General features: G+C 40.1%; 1 protein-coding gene across 1 annotated transcript; it reads right to left on the bottom strand.

Annotated features, from left to right (window-relative positions):
• Positions 1 to 249: 249 nt before the first annotated feature.
• Positions 250 to 10043, bottom strand: TOMM7 (translocase of outer mitochondrial membrane 7). Its single transcript, XM_082693786.1, has 3 exons — positions 9823 to 10043; positions 6521 to 6569; positions 250 to 469 (listed from the first exon to the last, which is right to left on the bottom strand). The coding sequence occupies exons 1-3, from the start codon at positions 9923 to 9925 to the stop codon at positions 454 to 456; spliced, it is 168 nt and encodes a 55-aa protein (XP_082549912.1). The 5' UTR covers positions 9926 to 10043; the 3' UTR covers positions 250 to 453.
• Between the last annotated feature and the right edge of the window lie 10379 nt (positions 10044 to 20422).

Here is a 20422-nt window from a genome sequence, read left to right as displayed (position 1 = left end):
CAGTTCACCACAAATTAAGAACTGTCTCTACTTTTACTACCTTCGAAAATCCCAGGGGGAGTTATTAATTCAATGCAAAAGTAAGTGGAATCCACTTGTTAAGTAAATGGCCAGGAATTAACTTCTACTTTTTAAGGTAGCATCTAGGCATATATATATATAAATTCACTGTTTTTTTTTGAAAACCTATAGAAGGCTAAATTTTAACCTAATAGACCACTATGTTTGATTCAAAAAGGACACAAGACATAACATTGTTAAAAACATTTATTTTGATACAGTCTATGATAAATAAGTCAGTAGAGGTTCCACTCTGCCACAGATTCATCTGAGAAGAACCTTGTGTCATTCAACTGGTGAACGTCTGAACGCCGTCCCATCTCTTATCCCAGCCAGAGCGCACACTTTCCATGTTGTTCCTGTCCATTGACTGCTTCCAAATCCAGAAGACCTTTATCCCCAAAGTAAGCTAAAATGTTTGTGAAGAGGAGAAATAAATTAAACCCCAAAGTAAAAACTTAAATATAGTTTAAGAACTAGAAGATTTTATACATTTATGTTTGTGTTTATACTCATCAAATTCAGAGACACTATAAGACAAGGATCATTCTCATGGAGAAAAAAAAAAAAAAAAAAAACAAAAAAAAAACCAAAAAACAAAAACCAACAACCAAAAAACAAAAAACCCAAGAGATATGTATTTAAGGAAATACAGGTTTGTTACTTTTGAGTGTGGTTACCTATTACAAACAAAAAGGAAAATATAAGTTGAGGTCTGCCAAAAAGGTAAATGATTAATGATTTTCATTAACATGAAAGGACTGATGAAGCCACAATATAAAACTCTATCATTATTAGATACCACATCAGTAAAGCTGAAAACAACATTTACTGAATGCTTTCAATGGGTCAGTATCATGCAGAACGTTCCCAACTCCCAATTATGACCTTTATTTTAAATACACAGAAACCAAGACATTGTGATGGTTACCCATCTTAAGTGGCAGTGTGATGTGACCCAGGTGCTCTTTTTTTTTTTTTTTTTTTTAAGTAGGGTCTATGCCCAATGTTGGACATGAACTCATGACCCTGAGATGAAGACCTGAGATGAGATCCAGAGTTGAGGCTGAACTGACTGAGACACCCAGGCGCCCCTGACCCAGGTGCTCTAACCATTACAACACACACATCCCAGGAACAATTATTAATCTTCATTTCAGCCTCAACTCTTACCTCAAACATTCCAGCCACTAACTAGGCCCCAATTCCTAAACCATTTCCTGACTAAGTAACAGGATTCTGGAAGAAGACAAGAGGTGTTTCATTTCTGTCTTGCTGATTACAAATGTGGTTTCCAAACAAACAAACAAAAACCAAAAAACAAATGTGGTTTCTAGTAATATATCACATAAAATAAAACTGCATTACAAAATGATAACCTGAACATTCTATGCAGGTTTTTAAAAGTATTTGCCTTTGCCTGGGAAAAAGCCCAGAATCCACCTATTTCCAATTTTCAAAAATGTATTAAAATCTCCCATTAAAAAAAAAACAAAAAAAAAAAACAAAAACAAACCTCCCATTAAGTGCCAAGTAATTTTTGCATAGAGTTAAGAAATAAAAATGAACTATTCATCTATTAAGGTCTCCTCCTCAGAGGTAATGAGCATCCAAAATAAAAAGATCTTCCTTGGCCTTACACAATGTGAACAAAGATTCTCTAAGCTTAACCTCCGTGTTCATATATTTTGCCTAAATAATGTTTTACTAATTACTGTTCTGTGTTCATTAAAGTACTGCATTTTGTATATGGACTCATATCAACCAACATTTGTTGACCATGGATAATGCATTACCTGGTTGAAAGAGGACACTAAGACCAATATGGTCCTAATCCCCAGGAACCCAACAATTTAGCAAGGGAAGCAGACCAGTAAATCATGAATGATATTTAGATACCAGTAAATCATGAACTATACTTAGGTAAATATCATATAAATAAATTTATATATAAACAATAGGGGCGCCTGGGTGGCTCAGTGGGTTAAATAAATGTATATATAAACAATAAACTTGGCATTAATGAACAATAAATTTTATATTAACAAAACACTCACATTAATAAAAATCCTATCAGATATCATTCTCTTTTAGGGTTCAGTACAAGCAACCCAGGAAGGCCTCTCCAGTCAGCCTCCACAGCACAAGCAGTATGGTATATGAAACACTAGAGCTGAATAACCCTTTCCAGGCACTCAATCAGTAATTCCCTAAATTGCAAATACCTCTGGAAGCAAACTAGAAGATGCCCCTAATGACAGGAAAGAATGAAGAAGAACCAGAGAGGAGAGCACCACTAAGGCATACGATAAAGACATGAAAAAGCAGGAGGGGGCCGTTCCATCCAAACAGCAACTTTGAAGGGTCAACTCTTGGAAAAAGTGAAGCCCAAAAGAAGTACAACAGAAAGGCAAATTCTACCCCTGCCTCTGGATCCTGAATCACCTGGGGCACAAAAAATGTGCCCAGCTTGCAGATCCAGCCTAGAAGTCCTACCATAAGATGCAATGCTGCATTAATTCCTGTCCAAAAAATCCACCAAGAGGTCAGAGTCATTTAATTAAGTTAATTCAATTCTTGGCAGCTACTTTAGGTGCTTACAAGATATAATGTTATGTAAATAAGCAACAAGCACAATATAAGGCAGAGAACAATGCACACAAATGGGTATTATGAGCACACAAAAACTGGAGAGGTTTCAGCTAGGGGAAGGGGGAAAAGATTTAAGGAAGGGATGACATTTGAGATTGAGTTTTCATCAAATGGAAACAAGGTAAAGAGCATTCCAGGCTAAGGGAGCACAAGCATTGGGACAAAGGCACGAAAATATACAATTTATTCTGGGATTAACATGCAGTATCTTGGGGCACCTGGATGGCTCAGTGGGTTAAAGCCTCTGCCTTCGGCTCAGGTCATGATCCCAGGGTCCTGGGATCAAGCCCCACATTGGGCTCTCTGCTTAGTGGGGAGCCTGCTTCCTCCTCTCTCTCTGCCTGCCTGCCTCTTGGTCTACTTGTGATCTGTCTGTCAAATAAATAAATAAAAATCTTTAAAAAAACAAAACAAAACAAAACAAAACATGCAGTATCTTGTAGCTGGAGCAAGTTCTCACAGGAGAAAGAAGTGAGCTAAAGAAGATGACACAGAAAAAGATTAAAAATTACTATTAACAGGTTATTGCTCACATATTACTTGTCACCTACTCATTTTACTTCATATACAATGTTCTTCCTCAATCCTCATGAAAACTTTATGAAGCAGATATTATACCCTACTTATAAAAGAGGAAACTTCACTCTAGAAAGAGGTATTTGATGATAATTTCCAGTACTTGGAAAATGTTCACATTGCTTGACCAGACAGTCCCTTCTCCGATGTTTTCTAACGACTTCCCTATGAAAATAACTGCTCTGAGGTCAATCAGCTAGTAAACAACAGATATATTACCTCAAGTCCCCATTTTACAGTTCAAAAGGGAGAGGCTAAGAAAAAAGGAACTTTAACTGGAGATCTCTGAAAGCAGTTTTGAGAAGCCACACCATAAATGTTTAAAGGGAAAGGAAAGTGAAGAAAGCAGTGAGCAAAGATCACTTACTAAAGAACTTTATCGGGGGAAAAGAGTGATTTCAGAAATGGACAAACTGAAGGGCACCTGGTTGGCTCAGTCGGTACAGTGTGCAACTCTTCATCTTGGGGTTGTACTCTCGAGTCCAGGCTGGGTGTGGACACTACTTAAAAATAAAGTTTAGAAAGATACACAAAGATAAACTCGAAATGGATAAAAGACCTCAACGTGAGACAGGAATCCATCAGAATCCTAGAGGAGGGCGCCTGGGTGGCTCAGTGGGTTAAGCCGCTGCCTTCGGCTCAGGTCATGATCTCAGGGTCCTGGGATTGAGGCCCGCATCGGGCTCTCTGCTCAGCAGGGAGCCTGCTTCCCTATCTCTCTCTCTGCCTGCCTCTCCATCTACTTGTGATTTGTCTCTGTCAAATAAATAAATAAAATCTTTAAAAAAAAAAAAAAAAAGAATCCTAGAGGAGAACATAGGCAGTAACCTCTTCGGTATCAGCCACAGCAACTTCTTTCAAGGTATTTCTCCAAAGGCAAAGGAAACAAAAGCGAAAATGAACTTTTGGGACTTCATCAAGATCAAAAGCTTCTCCACAGCAAAGGAAACAGTCAACAAAACAAAGAGGCAACACACGGAATGGGAGAAGATATTTGCAAATGACAGTACAGACAAAAGGTTGATATCCAGAATCTATAATGAACTCCTCAAACTCAACACACACAAAACAGATAATCATATAAAAAAATGGACAGAAGATATGAAGACACTTCTCCAATGAAGACATACAAATGGCTATCAGACACATGAAAAAATGCTTATCATCACTAGCCATCAGGGAGATTCAAATTAAAACCACATTGAGATACCACCTTTACACCAGTTAGAATGGCCAAAATTAGCAAGTCAGGAAACAAGTGTTGGAGGGGATGTGGAGAAAGGGGAACCCTCTTACACTGTTGGTGGGAATGCAAGTTGGTGCAGCCACTTTGGAGAACAGTGTGGCGATTCCTTAAGAAATTAAAATAGAGCTTCCCTATGACCCTGCAATTGCATTACTGGGTATTTACCCCAAAGATACAGATGTAGTGAAAAGAAGGGCCATTTGTACCCCAATGTTTATAGCAGCAATGGCCACAGTCCCCAAACTGTGGAAAGAACCAAGATGCCCTTCAATGGACGAATGGATAAGGAAGATGTGGTCCATATACACTATGAAGTATTATGCCTCCATCAGAAAGGATGAATACCCAACTTTTCTATCAACATGGACGGGACTGGAAGAGATTATGCTGAGTGAAGTCAGTCAAGCAGAGAGAGTCAATTATCATATGGTTTCACTTATTTGTAGAGCATAAGGAATAACATGAAGGACATAGGGAGATGGAGAGGAGAAGGGAGTTGAGGGAAATTGGAAGGGGAGGTGATCCATGAGAGACTATGGACTCTGAAAAACAACCTGAGGGTTTTGGGAGGTTGGGGGAGCCAGGTGGTGGGTATTAAGGAGGGCACTATTGCATGGAGCTCTGGGTGTGGTGCAAAAACAATGAATTCCGTTACCCTGAAAAGAAATTTTTAAAAATGAAAATAAAAATTAAAAAATGAAGTTTAGAAATGGACAAATCAAGGGCACACACAGTGGAAACTTACAAGAGGAAAAAACCCCTTCCTGTGAGAAAGGAGAGGCCGATAAGGCAGAGGGGGTGAAGGAAATTTCGTATCGGATGGCACTGTGCTAAGAAAAAAGATAGGATTAGCTGGGGGAGGCCACATGACCCAGTGGAAAAAGTGTAGGCTTTGGAGACAGACATACTTCACCACCCTGCTCCATGGTATGGAAGTGACAATTAGAGATACTGGATATAAAGCACCCAAAACAGTTGCTAACCTATCATAGGTTAACTGTTACAGATATTACTATTACTTTCTGCCCATTCTAGAAGAAAGTGGCTTCGAGTAGGAGTTGGAAGAAACAAAACCTAGAAGAGCCAGTACCAAGTCTATTAGGGCAATCCACAAGGACTGTAAGACAGAGGATCAAGATGAAATCGCAAAGCACCCATGCAGGTCCTGGTCATCACTGTGCCTCAAATAATCAGTCCTTCTAAAGAGCAACCCTGCCTGCTCAGATTTTGCCTTTATATATATGTATGTGCACACAGGTACACATACAGCTTTCACAAGTACACATATATACATATAATTGTGAGTACAGGACTATGTATAGTGTGTGTACCTGTGTGCGTGTGTGAAGTTTTCACAAGTGTTTATCTAACACTGGCAAGACTGCTTCTGAGAAAGAAATTCAACAGTGCATTTTCATGGTCATAAATGTTCACATACTTTGACTTATTATTCCCATGAGAATTTCTCATAAGGAAATAAATCAAAACCTATAAAAACTATCTAAAAATGTTCACTATATTATAATGTAAACTACTGAAAAACCTAAGTGATCAACAAGTTAAAAATATATGGGATATCAACTGTAATTTTAGGTGAAGAAAATAAAATCCTACATATTCTTGTTAAAAACATCTAAAAGGCTGTACTTAGCTGGATGAAGATAAAACAGAAATATGGGTAATTAAAAAGAATTCATTCACCTTTCAATGTGGTAGGATAATAAATGTGTTGTTCTTCTTGTAAGTATGTTTCATTATGGTTATAATATGGTACAGCAAATGCAAACTAGGAAGGGGAGAGAAAGCAATTACGTGCTAACACAAGCTAGACTAGTGTGCAATGACTGCAGTTCCCCAAAAGCCCAAAACCATACTGACTAGTATAGCTCCATTACAATAAATACCACTACGACTCTTTTGCTTCCCAGTGATTCAGCACCAAGAGATGAACATTTGCCCTGAAATGTTTATTTGTAAGAGCAGTACCTCAAAACAGTTGGTTCAGGCATTCCAGGATCTGCACCCCTCTTGAATCCTGGGGGAGAAAGGGAAGGAGGAAAAAGAGAATAAATAGCAATTAAAACCCTAGCAGACAAAACATTTATCACCAAAACTTTTCAAATCAACCTAGGGTAGCTAGAATGATCTACTAGCACTGTCTAAATATACTTGTGTGCTAGAGAACAGTACTGAATTTTAACTAGAATATGAGATTATGTCCAGGATTAATCAGTAGGGAGGACAAATAACCTTACTCTGATTACATACACAATTAGCACTATAGCCCTTAGCATGCACTGTCACTCTTATTTATCACCCAGAAAAAACATGACTCAACTGCTAAATCACACTGGATAAAAGACTACAAAGAGCAAAAAGATTTTTTTTAAGAAGTACATTTTTAAAAAACAACTGAGAATATTTTATTGCCTACAAACCTCTTTTTATAAAGCAATCAAAGACTGGAAGAAAAAGAGTGGGGGAAAAAAACAAGTTATTGTTTAATAACCTAATTAAATCAATACTTCTATTACAGGTATGATTAAATAAGCCTTTTATCACTAACTGGATAACATATATGCTAATTTGCTGATTAAAATTAGCATCAAGAACTGTGGGGATATGATATTTTACTCCATTCTCAAGACACCAAAGTAGGCTGCCAGTTTCACAGATGCTGGTAGGAGACACAACATCCTGTGTCAGAAACAAAGGAAAGTTTATCACTCCCAGCAGTAACTATAGTCAGAATATCATCATTTTTAGAAGAACCCTGAGTTCAGAGAACCAGTCTTTTGTAATGGGCAGTGAGCACTGTCTCCCCTTCTCCCCTTTGCTCTAAAAGGAAATACTATTTTTCAAAGTTGTTCACTCCACAAACATCCTTAAAAAGATAATACAGAAGGAGTGTTTGGGTGCCTCCGTCGTTGCGTGTCTGCCTTTGGCTCAGGTCATGATGCCAGGGTCCTGGGATCAAGCCCCAAATCACACTCCCTGTTCAGCAGGAAGCCTACTTCTCCCTTTTCCACTCTCCATGCTTGTGTTCCCTCTCTTGCTGTCTCTCTCTGTCAAACAAATGTTTAAAAAAGAGCGGGGTGCCTGGGTGGCTCAGTGGGTTAAGCCTCTGCCTTCAGCTCAGGTCATGATCTCAGGGTCCTGGGATCAAGCCCTACATCGGGCTCTCTGCTCTGCGGGGAGACTGCTTCCCCCTCTCTCTTCCTGCCTCTTTGCCTACTTGTGATCTCTCTCTCTGTCAAATAAAAAAGTTTAAAAAAAAAAAGAATATGGAACAAAGGGTGGTCAGAACCTCTGCTCACAAGATTCACAGACATTCAAGACACCACAGAGAATGGTCTTCCAAGAGGTCATTAAAATCTTGTGTTAGTCAATGTCCAAACATTTTTTAAATTATGTTACCATCTGTTCAGCTTTACACCACTATATTTCCACAGACTCCCTGAAGCCCTAGAAGTTATGTATAAACCTAAATTACCCCAGAAATTCAATCCAGTTGTAGGTTTTTGTGAGCATTGAGGTGGGAAGAAAAAGAAACTACCTGGGAACTAGACATGAAATTAAATTTCTATGACGTGAAAAGAAAAAGACAATGATTAACAAGGAAGAAGTACTAAAAAGATAGCTCTAACATTACTCTCAACCTGAATTGGAAGCTTGGATGAAAATCACCATAATGGCAGTCCTAAGAAAGAGAATATAGCCAGCGTGTACAAAAAGAAAAACTCTAGGGTGGAAGGAAAAAAACCCATTCTCTTCAAACCAAAGCCCTTGATACACAGAATGCAGCAAATAGCTACACCTTTCTACTTTCTGGCTGTAGAAAAGGAATCACAAAAAAAGGAGAAGGAAGGAAAGGTAGATGTAAAAAAATTATAGAGCAGCAAAGAAACCAAAGGGACCAAAAAGGCAAGATTAGACTAAAAAAAGACCTCTTCCCCTCCCGCAACACACAACAGTGGGGGAAAAAAAGCACAAAGATGAGGCAGTTATCAAAGTCCCTTAACTTTCTTGGCTCAAAGGAGAACTAGACCTGGTGTTTGACTAGCTAAAACAGGCCCTTCTACCATTATGTGAAAGCTTGGGGGAGGGGAGAAGGGGAAACAGAGCCTGTAAGTGCCGGGCATCATAATTATGTGCTCTAATCTTGGACACCTAAACAAGATTGCTAAAATCTCAGAGAATATGCTTTAAAAAAAAAAAAAAAAAGCATATGAAAGAGATAGGAAAAAAGATCTTTTTAAGTCCTTATACTCAAGTATCCCCAGGTTACCAGTTGGCTTGCATTTCATGGAGAAATTGGAGCCATAGCTACCTGGAAAGCATCCAGCAAAATCAAAGGCTCTGTCAAGACTAAGAGGGACTATACTTTATCTTGAACATGACACCTAAAATAAATAGGAAGCAGCGCCTTGTTAAAATCAAAGGGTTTTACAGCATGAAACTGAGTTTTAAAAAATTTCAAACTTGATGCCCAAATGACAGAGCTGGCGTTTTCCCTTTCCTCTGTACACCTAAAACACTGTGTGTCAACTATACTTCAACTTAAAAAAATTACAACGAAAAAACTATTCTGGCAAGGAATGCGATAAATGCGATAAAGTTCCAGTGTGTAGGCTTAGTTGAAAATATCTGCCGGAACACTTAACAAATATCTGCGGTAGGGCATGGCATAGTGCTTAGGAGTAGGGACCATTACTTGACACATTACTCCCCACTTAACAGCTGTGTGGCCTTCAGCAATAAACAATATTTCTCTATGACTCGATTTCCTCACCTATAAAATAGGATCTATAAAAAAAAAATCATTCAAACCCTCCTTCATCGTAAAGCTGGAGCAGCAGAAACTAATGTCAAAATCATACTTCAAGGGAGTGGCATACTGAAGAGATTTACAAACCTCTTTCCACTTAGGACCACCTGAAAAGGTGGTAACAAATATACCCGAAAACCCACCTAGTGACAGAGTGAATGAGTCGCTTTCAAATACATCATGTCATCTAACTCTCCCAACAATCGCCAAAGGTCACCTCCATTTTTAAAGATGGAAAAACAGAACAGGATTATGTGATTTGCTAAAGAACATAAAACACAGTAAATAAAAGACCAAGAGCTCTAACTCGGGTTAGACCGACCCCACTGACTAAACATCATCAAACGACGTGCACGGCGTGGTCGGGTCTAGCTCTCCCGCCCTAGAAAGCCAAATATGGGAGACGAGGCCTCCGCACACCCTTCCCTCCCGGCTCCTCCCAGCTTCTTCTCCTACTGACCCAGGTAAATCACGAGAGGAATAAAGCCCCAGCGGATAGCAAACTGGCCGCCCTTAAAAAGCTGCTGCAGCCTCTGCTTGGCCTCTTTGCTCAACTTCACCATGGCGACAGCCGGGGCGGCGTAGCGAGAACCCTCAGCACCAACCGCAGCGTAGGGAATCCGAAAAAGAAAGGAGATGCGCACGCGCCGAACACGGCATTTACGGCAGGAGTCGTGAGCGTCGCCAGCAGAGGTCGTAATTCACCGCTGGTCCTGACCTACCTCTCCCCTCTACGGCGCCACCTACGGATGGCGCATGCGTGTCTGGTTCTCCCGGCTCGGAGTCTCGTCCTTACTTTCCTTCGTTTTAGGAATCCCGTTTTTAATGACTGTGGGATACCGAAGGCAGTGTTCTTGAGCTTCCCTCAGCCTGAAACGCTCTTTCTCCTCCCACAGTCTTACCCATTTGTTAAAGTCCACCTCCAAGTGTTCCTCGCCTGATACAGGAGGAATATTAAATTCAAAAGGAGTATATTTTAGTCCTGACTCTACGCTGTCTTGCTGTGTAGTCTTGGACAAGTTACTTAACCTCTCTCAGTATCAGTTTTTTCAGGCTAATACTGAACTTCAAGGAAGGTTACGAACTGGTGTCCAGTAGGGCCCCTATCCATGTTTTCTTTGACTCCCGCGCTGTTTGGTTGTTTTTCTCATTTTTTTGTTTAAACATTATAAATTACTAGACAACATTTTAAAGTTTGAGAAATTACACATGGAAATCTGCACTTTTACAAAGAAACTGGGGGATCCCATTGCAACAATCAACAGGAGTAAGTGGGAAATGACAAACCTGCTCAACCATCTTGTCCTCATTGGTTTAGAATTGCAGGGGTTCTCACCCCTGGCTTCACATTAGACTCACCTGAGGAGATTTAAAGACATACTAGGGCTGGGACAAACTCCTAGAAATTCTGATTATTTAGGGATAGGACCTGGCCATTGGCTTGCCATTGAAGTTTCCCAGGTATTCTAATGTGAAGCCAGCGTTCCCAAATTGAGATTCAGTAACTGACTGACCACTGTTGTTATTTGAGCTGTTGATCCTAGATACGACTTCTCGATTTCTAAGGCTTTAAGAGATTTCTAAGGCCTTGTCCCTGAAGCTTTTTTTGGATTATCCCCAAAGATATGTTATAACATTTTCTGTCAAATTCGTAAGGTGCCCAGTGGCACCTGAAAATTTCCCTGGCTTTATGGCTATTCCTGTACTTGATTTCATCTTCATGATAATAACCTACGACTCCTGTTACATACATTTTACAGTTAAGGAAACTGTTTCTAATCTTTTTATCCGAATGCCTGATACATAGTAAGGACACATTTCTGTCAGTTGAGCTGAACAAAACTAGTCATTTGCCTTCATCAAACATACATTGAGTCTTACTATATGCTAGAAACTAGAGATATAAGATTTTGTTTAAAGGCATTGCACTTAAGAATTTCATGTTTGAGTGGAAAAGTCAAGAGTCAATATGATTCCAATGCAATGTGAATGTTCTAAGTTCCATAATAAAGTCATGCACAACATATGATGAGAAAGCAGATGAATCTGGGGAGGGGAGAGATAGCACTGTGAGCTGAGATGATCAGAAAAAACTTCATAGAGAGCATGGAACTTAGCTGGCTTTGATGAGTGTTTACAGGTCCAGAAACTCTACTTTGTAATCTATTGAGGGAGAGATTGACTCCTTTTCTTTAGCCTTGGCCCCTCCAGTTTGCCTTCCAAACTTAATATCCTGCTGCAGAACTTCAGTACTAAATCATTAAAAGATATATAAAAAGAACACATAAGATATTTCTCTCCTATTATAATAATAGTCACCATCTATTTTTTATGATGTGCATAGAGGGAAAGAAAAATAGAAAAATATATTCCAAACTCTTCGTAGGGGTCAGGGGACAGGGAAGAAATTGGAAATCTGCAGTTTCCATGTATATATCTTTTTATGTGTTAATTGCTCTTCATAATGTATACATACAACTTTTATCAAAAAAAAAATAAAGGTATATTTTAAAACAAAATAAAGCCCCCCAAGGACTCCCCACTGCCTTTAGGCTAAAAGATTAAAGATCCATTGCACAGGGTATATGGTCCTTAAAAGTATCATATTATCTTTCATCTCTGCTGTTACCTCTGCCAGACATACTTTCTCACACCCTTTTCTTAATTAAAAGCCAGTCAAGTATCTCCTCCAAGATGTAATCTTTGACTTGTTCCTGCTCCTGTCTAGGGCAAGTTCAACACTGTTTCTCTGTGCTGCCACTTTTGAACTGATTTATTATTATTTAAATTCCTACCTCCCCAAGCAGATTACAGGCAGAAACTCTGTCTCATTAATCTTATATTCCCAATGACTGTATTTATAAATACTTGTAGAATTGGTGAATTAATTTCATCAGGAACTAAAAGTCTTAATCACGCTGCTTAATTGCCACAGAGCACGTATCTAAAAGGCTTATTTGTAAATTTACAATTAGAGATATCCTTAACAAAAGAACTCACATTCTCCTTGCTAGTGAGCAAGAATACTCAATCAATTAGAAGTGATAACTTGGGCATTTGGGTAGCTCAGTTGGTTAAGCATCTGACTCTTGATCTCAGCTCAAGTTTCAATCTCAGGGTCATGAGTTTCAAGTCAAACAGTGAGCTCTACGCTGGGTGTGGTGCTTACTTAAAAAAGAATGATAACTAATACTTACCAGGCACTTACTATACGCATGCACTGTGCTAAGTGCTCACATGTCTTATTCATTGAATCCTCACAGCTCTGTGAGGCTGTATTTTCATTCTCATTTTATAGATGAGGCAATTGAGACAGAGAGAAGTGAAGTAAATTTCACCAAGTCCAGATACCTGGTAAGTGGTAGAAGTAGGATCTAAACCCAGACACTCTAAATCCAGAACTTGAATGTCAACCACACACTGGACTGCCTTATAGAAGAGACATAAATACAATACTAGAAGGAAGAGCCATTGTATATTCACAAAGAATATTTTCATCAAGCTGTGACAGATGAAAGAATTCTTTCCATTGTACTGGAGCAACACATATGATTAGACCAAAACCTAAAGGGATGACCAGTATCCTAAAGGAATGCTGACTGGCTGAACCAGATCAGATCCTCTTTAAGTGAGATTTGACTCAGATGGAAAGAAATAACATTCTCATTGAAGCTGGTAAGACATAGAGAATGGATTACATGAAGCAGAAGGCATGACAAGCCATGAAGTAGAGAATGTTGAATTATAACAATATCACAGCCCTCGGTTTAAGAAGAACATGATTTCTGGTGAGAGGGAAACAAGATAATGCCACCTAGAGTTTGTTGTATGCCAAACAACCTTCCATTCCCAGCTTTGCTTCAAAGTTGGTAAACCTGGCTATGTCATGGTTCCTGTTCTATGATGTAGAGGAAAATGGAACTAATCAATTACATTGTAACCCTGTGGCCTCAGCTAAGTATAAAATAACAGAAGAGAGGTGAAGCTATAAAGGTAAGAAAATAAGGGGAGAAAACTGTCAGGGTTTCACCAGCGCCATCCAAAGAAAAGATTCTGCTGACTTTTCTTAGGGGGAAACAAACAAAAAACCTCTAAAAAGGACTAGTTGGTTAAGGTTTTTTTTGGTTGCAAGGATGGAGAAACCTATGGAAATATGGGTCATCAAAAAACATCAGACAGCACAACCAGGCATTCTAGAAGAACAGTACCATTCCTTTGAATATCTATCTGCACATTAGTAAAAATGGGAAGAGTAATTATCATTATGGACCGAACTGTATACCCACTTCACCCCAGCAAATTCCTATGTTGAAGCCTCAGCCCTAGTGAAGGGGTTTGGAGGTAAGGCTTTTAACGATGTACTTAAAGTCTGGGCTCCTCATCTGATAGGGCTGGTGTCCTTCTAAGAGGAAAAGATGCCAGAGCGCTCCCTCCACATGCAAGTGTAGTGGAAAGGCCACATGAGGACATAGAGAGAAAGGAGCTACTGGTAAACCGGGAAGAAAGGCCTCGCCTATTTGACCCTTGATCTGGGATGTGGAGCCTCCAGAACTATGAGAAAATAAATCTCTGTTGTTTTAGCTGCCCAGTCTGTGCAAATGGTATGGCAGCCTGAACGGATTAATACACTACCTAATTGGGTTGTGTATGAGAAAAATTAAATCAGATAGTATAAATGTATTAATTAAGTACCATGTATTGGGTTCCTCCCCGTGCCAGGCATTTCACAGACCTCCTTTGTAGTCTTGCAAAACTCCCCCTCCCATACTGCCTGGTACATAGTTGGTTTGTGGAATTTCAAATCTTAATATCAAAGTCTTATTCACATCACGTTTATAAGCCATAATTGTTTTTTATATATTTTCCATATTTTTTTCCATATATTTTTCTGGCCTATTGAGTACAGACAGTGTATAGTAACCTCTGCTATGGATAATTATGTGTGGAGAAAGAGGAAAATAAGGTATAGCCCTCCACTTAAGACTTTATGATCTAGTTAGACTAAGACGAAAATATTAACAAGTTACTTGTCCATGTGGCTAATTTTTGGAAAAAGAATAACATTGAGTCAAGATTAAATATAAGGACCCAGGGATCACAGCTCTGCACTTGAATCCTGGCTCTATCCCCTGGCTGTGTGATCACCTCTTGTCTCTTATCTCATTTGCAAAAGAGGGTCGCAAGAGTGCCCACCTTAGTCAGTTATTGCAAAGATAATATGAGAGACAAGATAGCTGAAATATAGTGTCTAGTGAAGATGTCATTAAAAAATAAGCTACTGAGGAGGCTGGGTGGCTCAGTTGGTTAAACATCTGCCTTTGGCTCAAATCATGATCCCAGGGTCCTGGGATCAAGCCCAGCATTGGGCTCCCTGCTCAGCAGGGAGTCTGCTTCTCCCTCTGCCTCTGCCTGCTGCTCTGCCTATTTGTACTCGCTCTTTCTCTCTCTCTCTCTCTCTGTCAAATGAATAAGAATAAAAACTTTAAAAATAAAATATAAGCTATTACTTTTTTTGTTTGTTTGCTTCCTCATTCATACTAGCTTCATATTCAAAGATCCATCTTCTCTAGAAGCTTTTTTTCTCCAACTCTAAGGCCTCCTATGAGGAGCCTCATGAGAACTTGCTGCACCTACAACATGGGCAGCCCTAAAGTGGGCAAGGGACACATGGATGCAACACGCCGTAGAGCGCAAGCTCCTGGAGGAATATGTTGTACACTGCATCTCCATTAAATCTAAATACAGTGCTTTGTAATGAAGGGAAGCTAACAAACATCTCTTGCTATGAAGAGAAGAATGTAGGCGAGAAGTCACGCAGCTCTGAGCTGCGACCTGCCAGGATTTGAATCCAACTCTGTCACTAACTCATGAGAACCTCAAGAACCAGTTGACAACATATCAGAAAAGCTAATTAATTCACCATGGTTACCAGGAAAATAGGGCCTGTTTTCCAAAATGCAGCCAAATATATGAGCCAACATGAAAAAGAAAAACCATTTTTTATCATGTATCTTGTCTTCCAGAAACGTTATATTTAAAAATATATCCATATTTGGGGCACCTGGGTGGCTCAGTCAATTAAGTCACTGACTCTTGATTTCAGCTCAGGTCATAAACTCAGGGTTGTGATATCCAGCCCCTGCAATGGGCTCCATGTTCAGCATGGAGTCTGCTTGAGATTCTCTCTCACTTCCTGAGTTCTCTCTCTCTCTCCCTAAAATAAATACATAAATCTTAAAAAAAAAAAACAAAAAAACAGAATTAAAAAAAAAAAAGAAGCATCACTGGGCCATCCCCTTAGTGTAAGACTCTGCCTGGAAAAGGGGATTTCAGAAAACTTACATACTTAGCCACTGTCCTCAAAGACTTTGTAATCTTATTTGCAAATGGAGTATGCATCCTCTTGATAAGACAAGAGAGTATGGGTTAAGAGCATAATGTGGGGGTGCCTGGGTGGCTCAATTGTTAAGCATCTGCCTTGGGCTCAGGTCATGATCCCAGGGTCCTGGGATTGAGCCCCACATAGGGCTCTCTGCTAAGTGGGAAGCCTGCTTCTCCCTCTCCCACTCCCCCTGCTTGTGCTCCTCTCTTGCTGTGTCTCTCTTTGTCAAATAAAAAAAATAAAATCTTAAAAAAAAAAAGGAAAATGTAGGGAAGACAAAACATTATTATAGGAATTTGGAAGAGAGAGAAATCCCAGAAGGCTGGACTACTGGGGGACAATGCACCAGAAGTGAGCCAGAGCTGATTTCTGATGGCTGGGGAGCAGGAAGAGAAGAATAAAGAAATGCCAGAAAGTGCATGATTATGAGGAGAGAAAATGAAACACAGTAGGTGAAACAGAAAGCTCTAGGCAGGAAATAATGAGACCAAGTTATAAAAAGAACCTAAATGTCAAGTTAAGAAATTTGGATTTTAGCCAAAGAGTAGCTGAAAAGCTGCTAAGCATTATAGAGGGGAAAAAATTACAAGGTTAAACCATTTTATTTTCAGGGTTTTTTTTTTCCAATTTCCTTTATTTTGTCGCAAAGGAAATAAATTCACACAGTCTAAATTTAAAAGGTACAAATTTGAAGGTACAAAAGGTCTCCCTCCCACTTCTGTCTGCCCATTTTAATCCCTGGAGGCAAACCAATGTTATACCAGTTTCATATATATCCTTCCAGAGAAATCTGTGCACTTGGAGGCAAAGGCACACAGCTCCTTCCCTCCCCTTTTTTGTAGAAGGGATGCATACACACTTATCTACCTTGTGTTTTTCTTTTATTTTTAAAATATTTTATTTATTTATTTGTCAGAGATAGAGAGAGAGCATAAGCAGGGACAGCAGCAGGCAGAGGGAGAAGCAGGCTCCCTGCTGAGCTAGGAGCCCAATGTGGGACTCGATCTCAGGACCCTGGGACCATGGCCTGAGCTGAAGGCAGATGCTTAACTGACTGAGCCACCCAGGCATCCTTACCTTGTGTTTATCATTTAAAAATGTAACTTAAAGATTATTTTGTATGAATATACAAAAAGATTTCTCAATCCCTTTTTAAAAATAGATGGATTGGTATCGAAGAACACACATTCAAATCCTCTACCTTTTGGGCATCTTACTACCTACCCAGTTCCTCCTGGAGGCAACACAATGTGTCTGATTTTACATATAACCCTTAAGAGATATTCTAGGTATTTGGAAGCAAATAAATACATACACATCCTTCCCCTCTCTTTTAAAATAAACAGAATACATACTATACACTTGCTATCTCAGATATTTAAAACTATTTCTTAGAGATCCAAATGAAGTATCTATATGAATTGATAGCATTGTTCCAATGTCAATTTATATAAAGCTATCATTTACAGTTATGTATAATGCTATCATTAGGGAAACTGGGTGAAGAGAGAGTTCCTGGCACACAGGAACTTTCTGTACAGTTTTTGAAACTTTTGTAGTCTTAAATTATGTCAAAATGAGAAGTATTAAGAATATTCCTGAGACACGTTCACTAGATAACTCCCTTCTGTCTGTGGACGCTGCCAAGTAAGCATGGTTAAACTCTCCACTCCCACTGCTATCATGTCTAAGTCAGAGTCTCCCAAAGAGCCTGAACAGATGCAGAAGCTCTTTCTCAGAGGTCTGAGCTTTGAAACAACCGAAGAGAGTCTGAGGAGTCATTCTGAGCAATGGGAAACATTTATGGACTGTGTGGTAATGAGAGATCCAAACACCAACCGCTCCAGCCACACAAGGTGGATGGAAGAGTTGTGGAACCAAAGAGGGCTGTCTCAAGAGAAGATTCTCAAAGACCTGGTGCCCACTTAACTGTGAAAAAGATTTTTGTTGGTGGCATGAAAGACATAGAAGACCACTACCTAAGAGATGATTTTGAACAGTATGGGAAAATGGAAGGGATTGCGATTATGACTGACAGAGGCAATGGCAAGAAGAGAGGCTTTACTTTTGTAACACTTGATGACCATGACTCTGTAGACAAGACTGTTATTCAAAAATACTTGGGTGGCTCAGTCAGTAGAGCTGCGGACTCTTGGTTTTTGGCTCAGTTCATGATCTCAGGATCTCATAGGCCTCCACCCTGAGTGTAGAGCCTGCTTAAGAATCTGTGTTTCCCTCTGCCCTTCTCCCTCCCCATTCCTGAGTGCTCTCTCTCCCTCTCTTTCTCTCTCTCAACAAAACAAACAAAACAAAACACCATACTGTGAGTGGTCACAACTGTGAAGTAAGGAAAGCCCTATTTACACAAGAGATGGCTAGTGCTTCATACAGCCAAAGAGGTCAAAGTGGTTGTGGAAATTTTGAGACATCTCTGCAGACAGTTTTTGGTGGGAATGACAACTTTGGTCATGGAGGATACTTCAGTGGATGGGGTGGCCCTGGGTAAGGTGGTGGTGGCTATGGCAGCTGTGGGGATGGCTACCATGGATTTGGTAATGATGGAAGCAACTCTGGAGGTGGCTTGACTTGGGCAGATACAACTATCAAACTTCAAATTTTGGACCCATGAGAGGAGGAAAGTTTGGAGGCAGGAGCTTGGGCCCCTGTGGTGGTGGAGTCCAATACCTTGTCACACCATGGAACCAGGATGGCTCAGGCAGTTCCAGCACAGCAGTAGTGACAGCAGTGACAGGTTTTCATTGCTGTCAGGAAGCAAAGCTGAGCAGGAGAAGAGAGCCAGAGAGTGACAGGGAAGCTCCAGGTTACAGCAGATTTGTGACCTCAGCCAAGCACAGTGCCAGCTGGGCCTCAATGCTGCAAAGAAGACATATTTCAGACAATACTCATGGGTACAGGCAAAAACCTCAAGGACTGGATTTGTGACTAATTGTATAACAGGTTATCCTAGTTCTGTGGAAAGTGTAAAGCATTCCAACAAAGGTTTTTTTTTTTTATTAAAGATTTTATTTATTTATTTGACAGAGATCACAAGTAGGCAGAGAGGCAGGCAGAGAGAGGAGGAAGCAGGCTCCCTGCCGAGCAGAGAGCCCAATGCGGGGCTCGATCCCAGGACACCGGGATCATGACCTGAGCCGAAGGCAGAGGCTTTAACCCACTGAGCCACCCAGGCGCCCCTCCAACAAAGGGTTTTAAGGTAAGTTTTTTTTTTTTTTTTGCACCCATGCTGTTGATTGCTAAATATAATAGTCTGATCATGAAGCTGAATAAATGTCTTAAAAAAAATATTTCATAGTGATCATTGCATATCAGTACACAAATAACTTTCCTTTTTATAGAGGCATAGTAGTATTTTAATAATTTATTTTACTTGTCTCTAGGAAGGCTAAATATTTCAGATAAAATTACTAAAAATTAATAGTGTCCATCTGAGTGTGTGCAGTCCTCGGCTCCATGGTTAAGAGTGATCTATATACCCTATGTAACCCTGATAAAGATTCAGTGGGAAAGGCCCAGCCAGCCAATGAGGAGGACCCAGCTCTCATCCTAGTCCTAGTGGTTTGACCTTGAGCAGGTCCCTTAATCCTCAGGTCTTGGCTCTCTTATCTGCAACATTGGGATTACCCGCCCCTGGTTACCTTCCAATTATCTTGAGGGTGAGATGAGATAATAGATGGGCCCCTAGTTACTTAAGTCGAACCCACTGTGCAGATAAAAGGTTTGGCAAGTGCAACAATTACTTACAGCCTATATCATAAGCCTTTGTCTACAGTCAGAAGGAATTCTCTCATGGCTGATTCAATCTCTGAGTATCAAACAGAGCTGTATCCTAAGTCACTTTATTTTTCATTTAAGACAGAATGACTTTCTGGGCCCTTCTGTTTTCTAATCCAGTCATTAATCACAGGCAGAAGGTGTACCACACAGGAATAGCAAGAAGGGACAGAATTCTAAGACAAGAACTGAGTGGGGAACACTCATTGTAAGCCCAGAGGAGAGCTGCAGCAGGTCCACGATGGTGGGAAAGGGCATAATGGAGAAAAAAAACAGTGCTCAAGAGCCATTCAGGGCCTAAGAAGCAACTTGGTTGCCTAGCAATACCAAATGGTCCTCTGGAGTTAGTGTCTTGGAGAGGATACTTGCTAAGAATTGTGCAGGTTCTGAAATTAGTTCTGAAGTTAGTCTTTCATGAATGCTGGCAAAAAGTCAGGAGGCCCTTGGGTCAGAAACCAAACTGTTATTTATTATATGTGGCAAAAGAAGTATCCAGAGACTTGTGTTGGTTTGCAGGGGTTCCCTATGCCCCCCAAACTTCATACTGATGACACAATAGACCCATCTAGGATGCCTGTACATGTTATGGGAGAGGGAGGCTGATCTGGGGAAATCACTGTTATTACATGAGCAGAAGCAAGCTTGGTCTTCATCTGGGAGGGGGCATTACATCCTTCCTCAAGGCTCCTTGCTATAAACATAGCCCTGAATGGCTGGGGTGAAGACCATTGGGGCCATGTATTCTTGGCGTACTCAGAGCATGCAGAGATGCTCAATGCTATGCAGTCTGTCTCTCTCAACAGCACTTTGAAAGTAGGAGGGAAACTTTAGACAAGGTTGATTCACAAATGAGGCTGAACTATATCAGAGGGAAAGCAATTCCAAG

This window comes from Mustela nivalis (assembly GCF_964662115.1).
Source record: "Mustela nivalis genome assembly, chromosome: 12".
Classification (NCBI taxonomy): Eukaryota; Metazoa; Chordata; class Mammalia; order Carnivora; family Mustelidae; genus Mustela; species Mustela nivalis.
This window is presented reverse-complemented; position numbering and strand designations above follow the sequence as displayed.

Excerpts from the sequence above, each read along its gene's own strand:
- TOMM7 (XM_082693786.1), bottom strand. The coding sequence starts at position 9,925 with ATGGTGAAGTTGAGCAAAGAGGCCAAGCAGAGGCTGCAGCAGCTTTTT. Across the intron at positions 6,570-9,822 it reads TCCTCTCGTGATTTACCTGG|GATTCAAGAGGGGTGCAGAT; the intron begins GTCAGTAGGAGA and ends TTTCTCCCCCAG.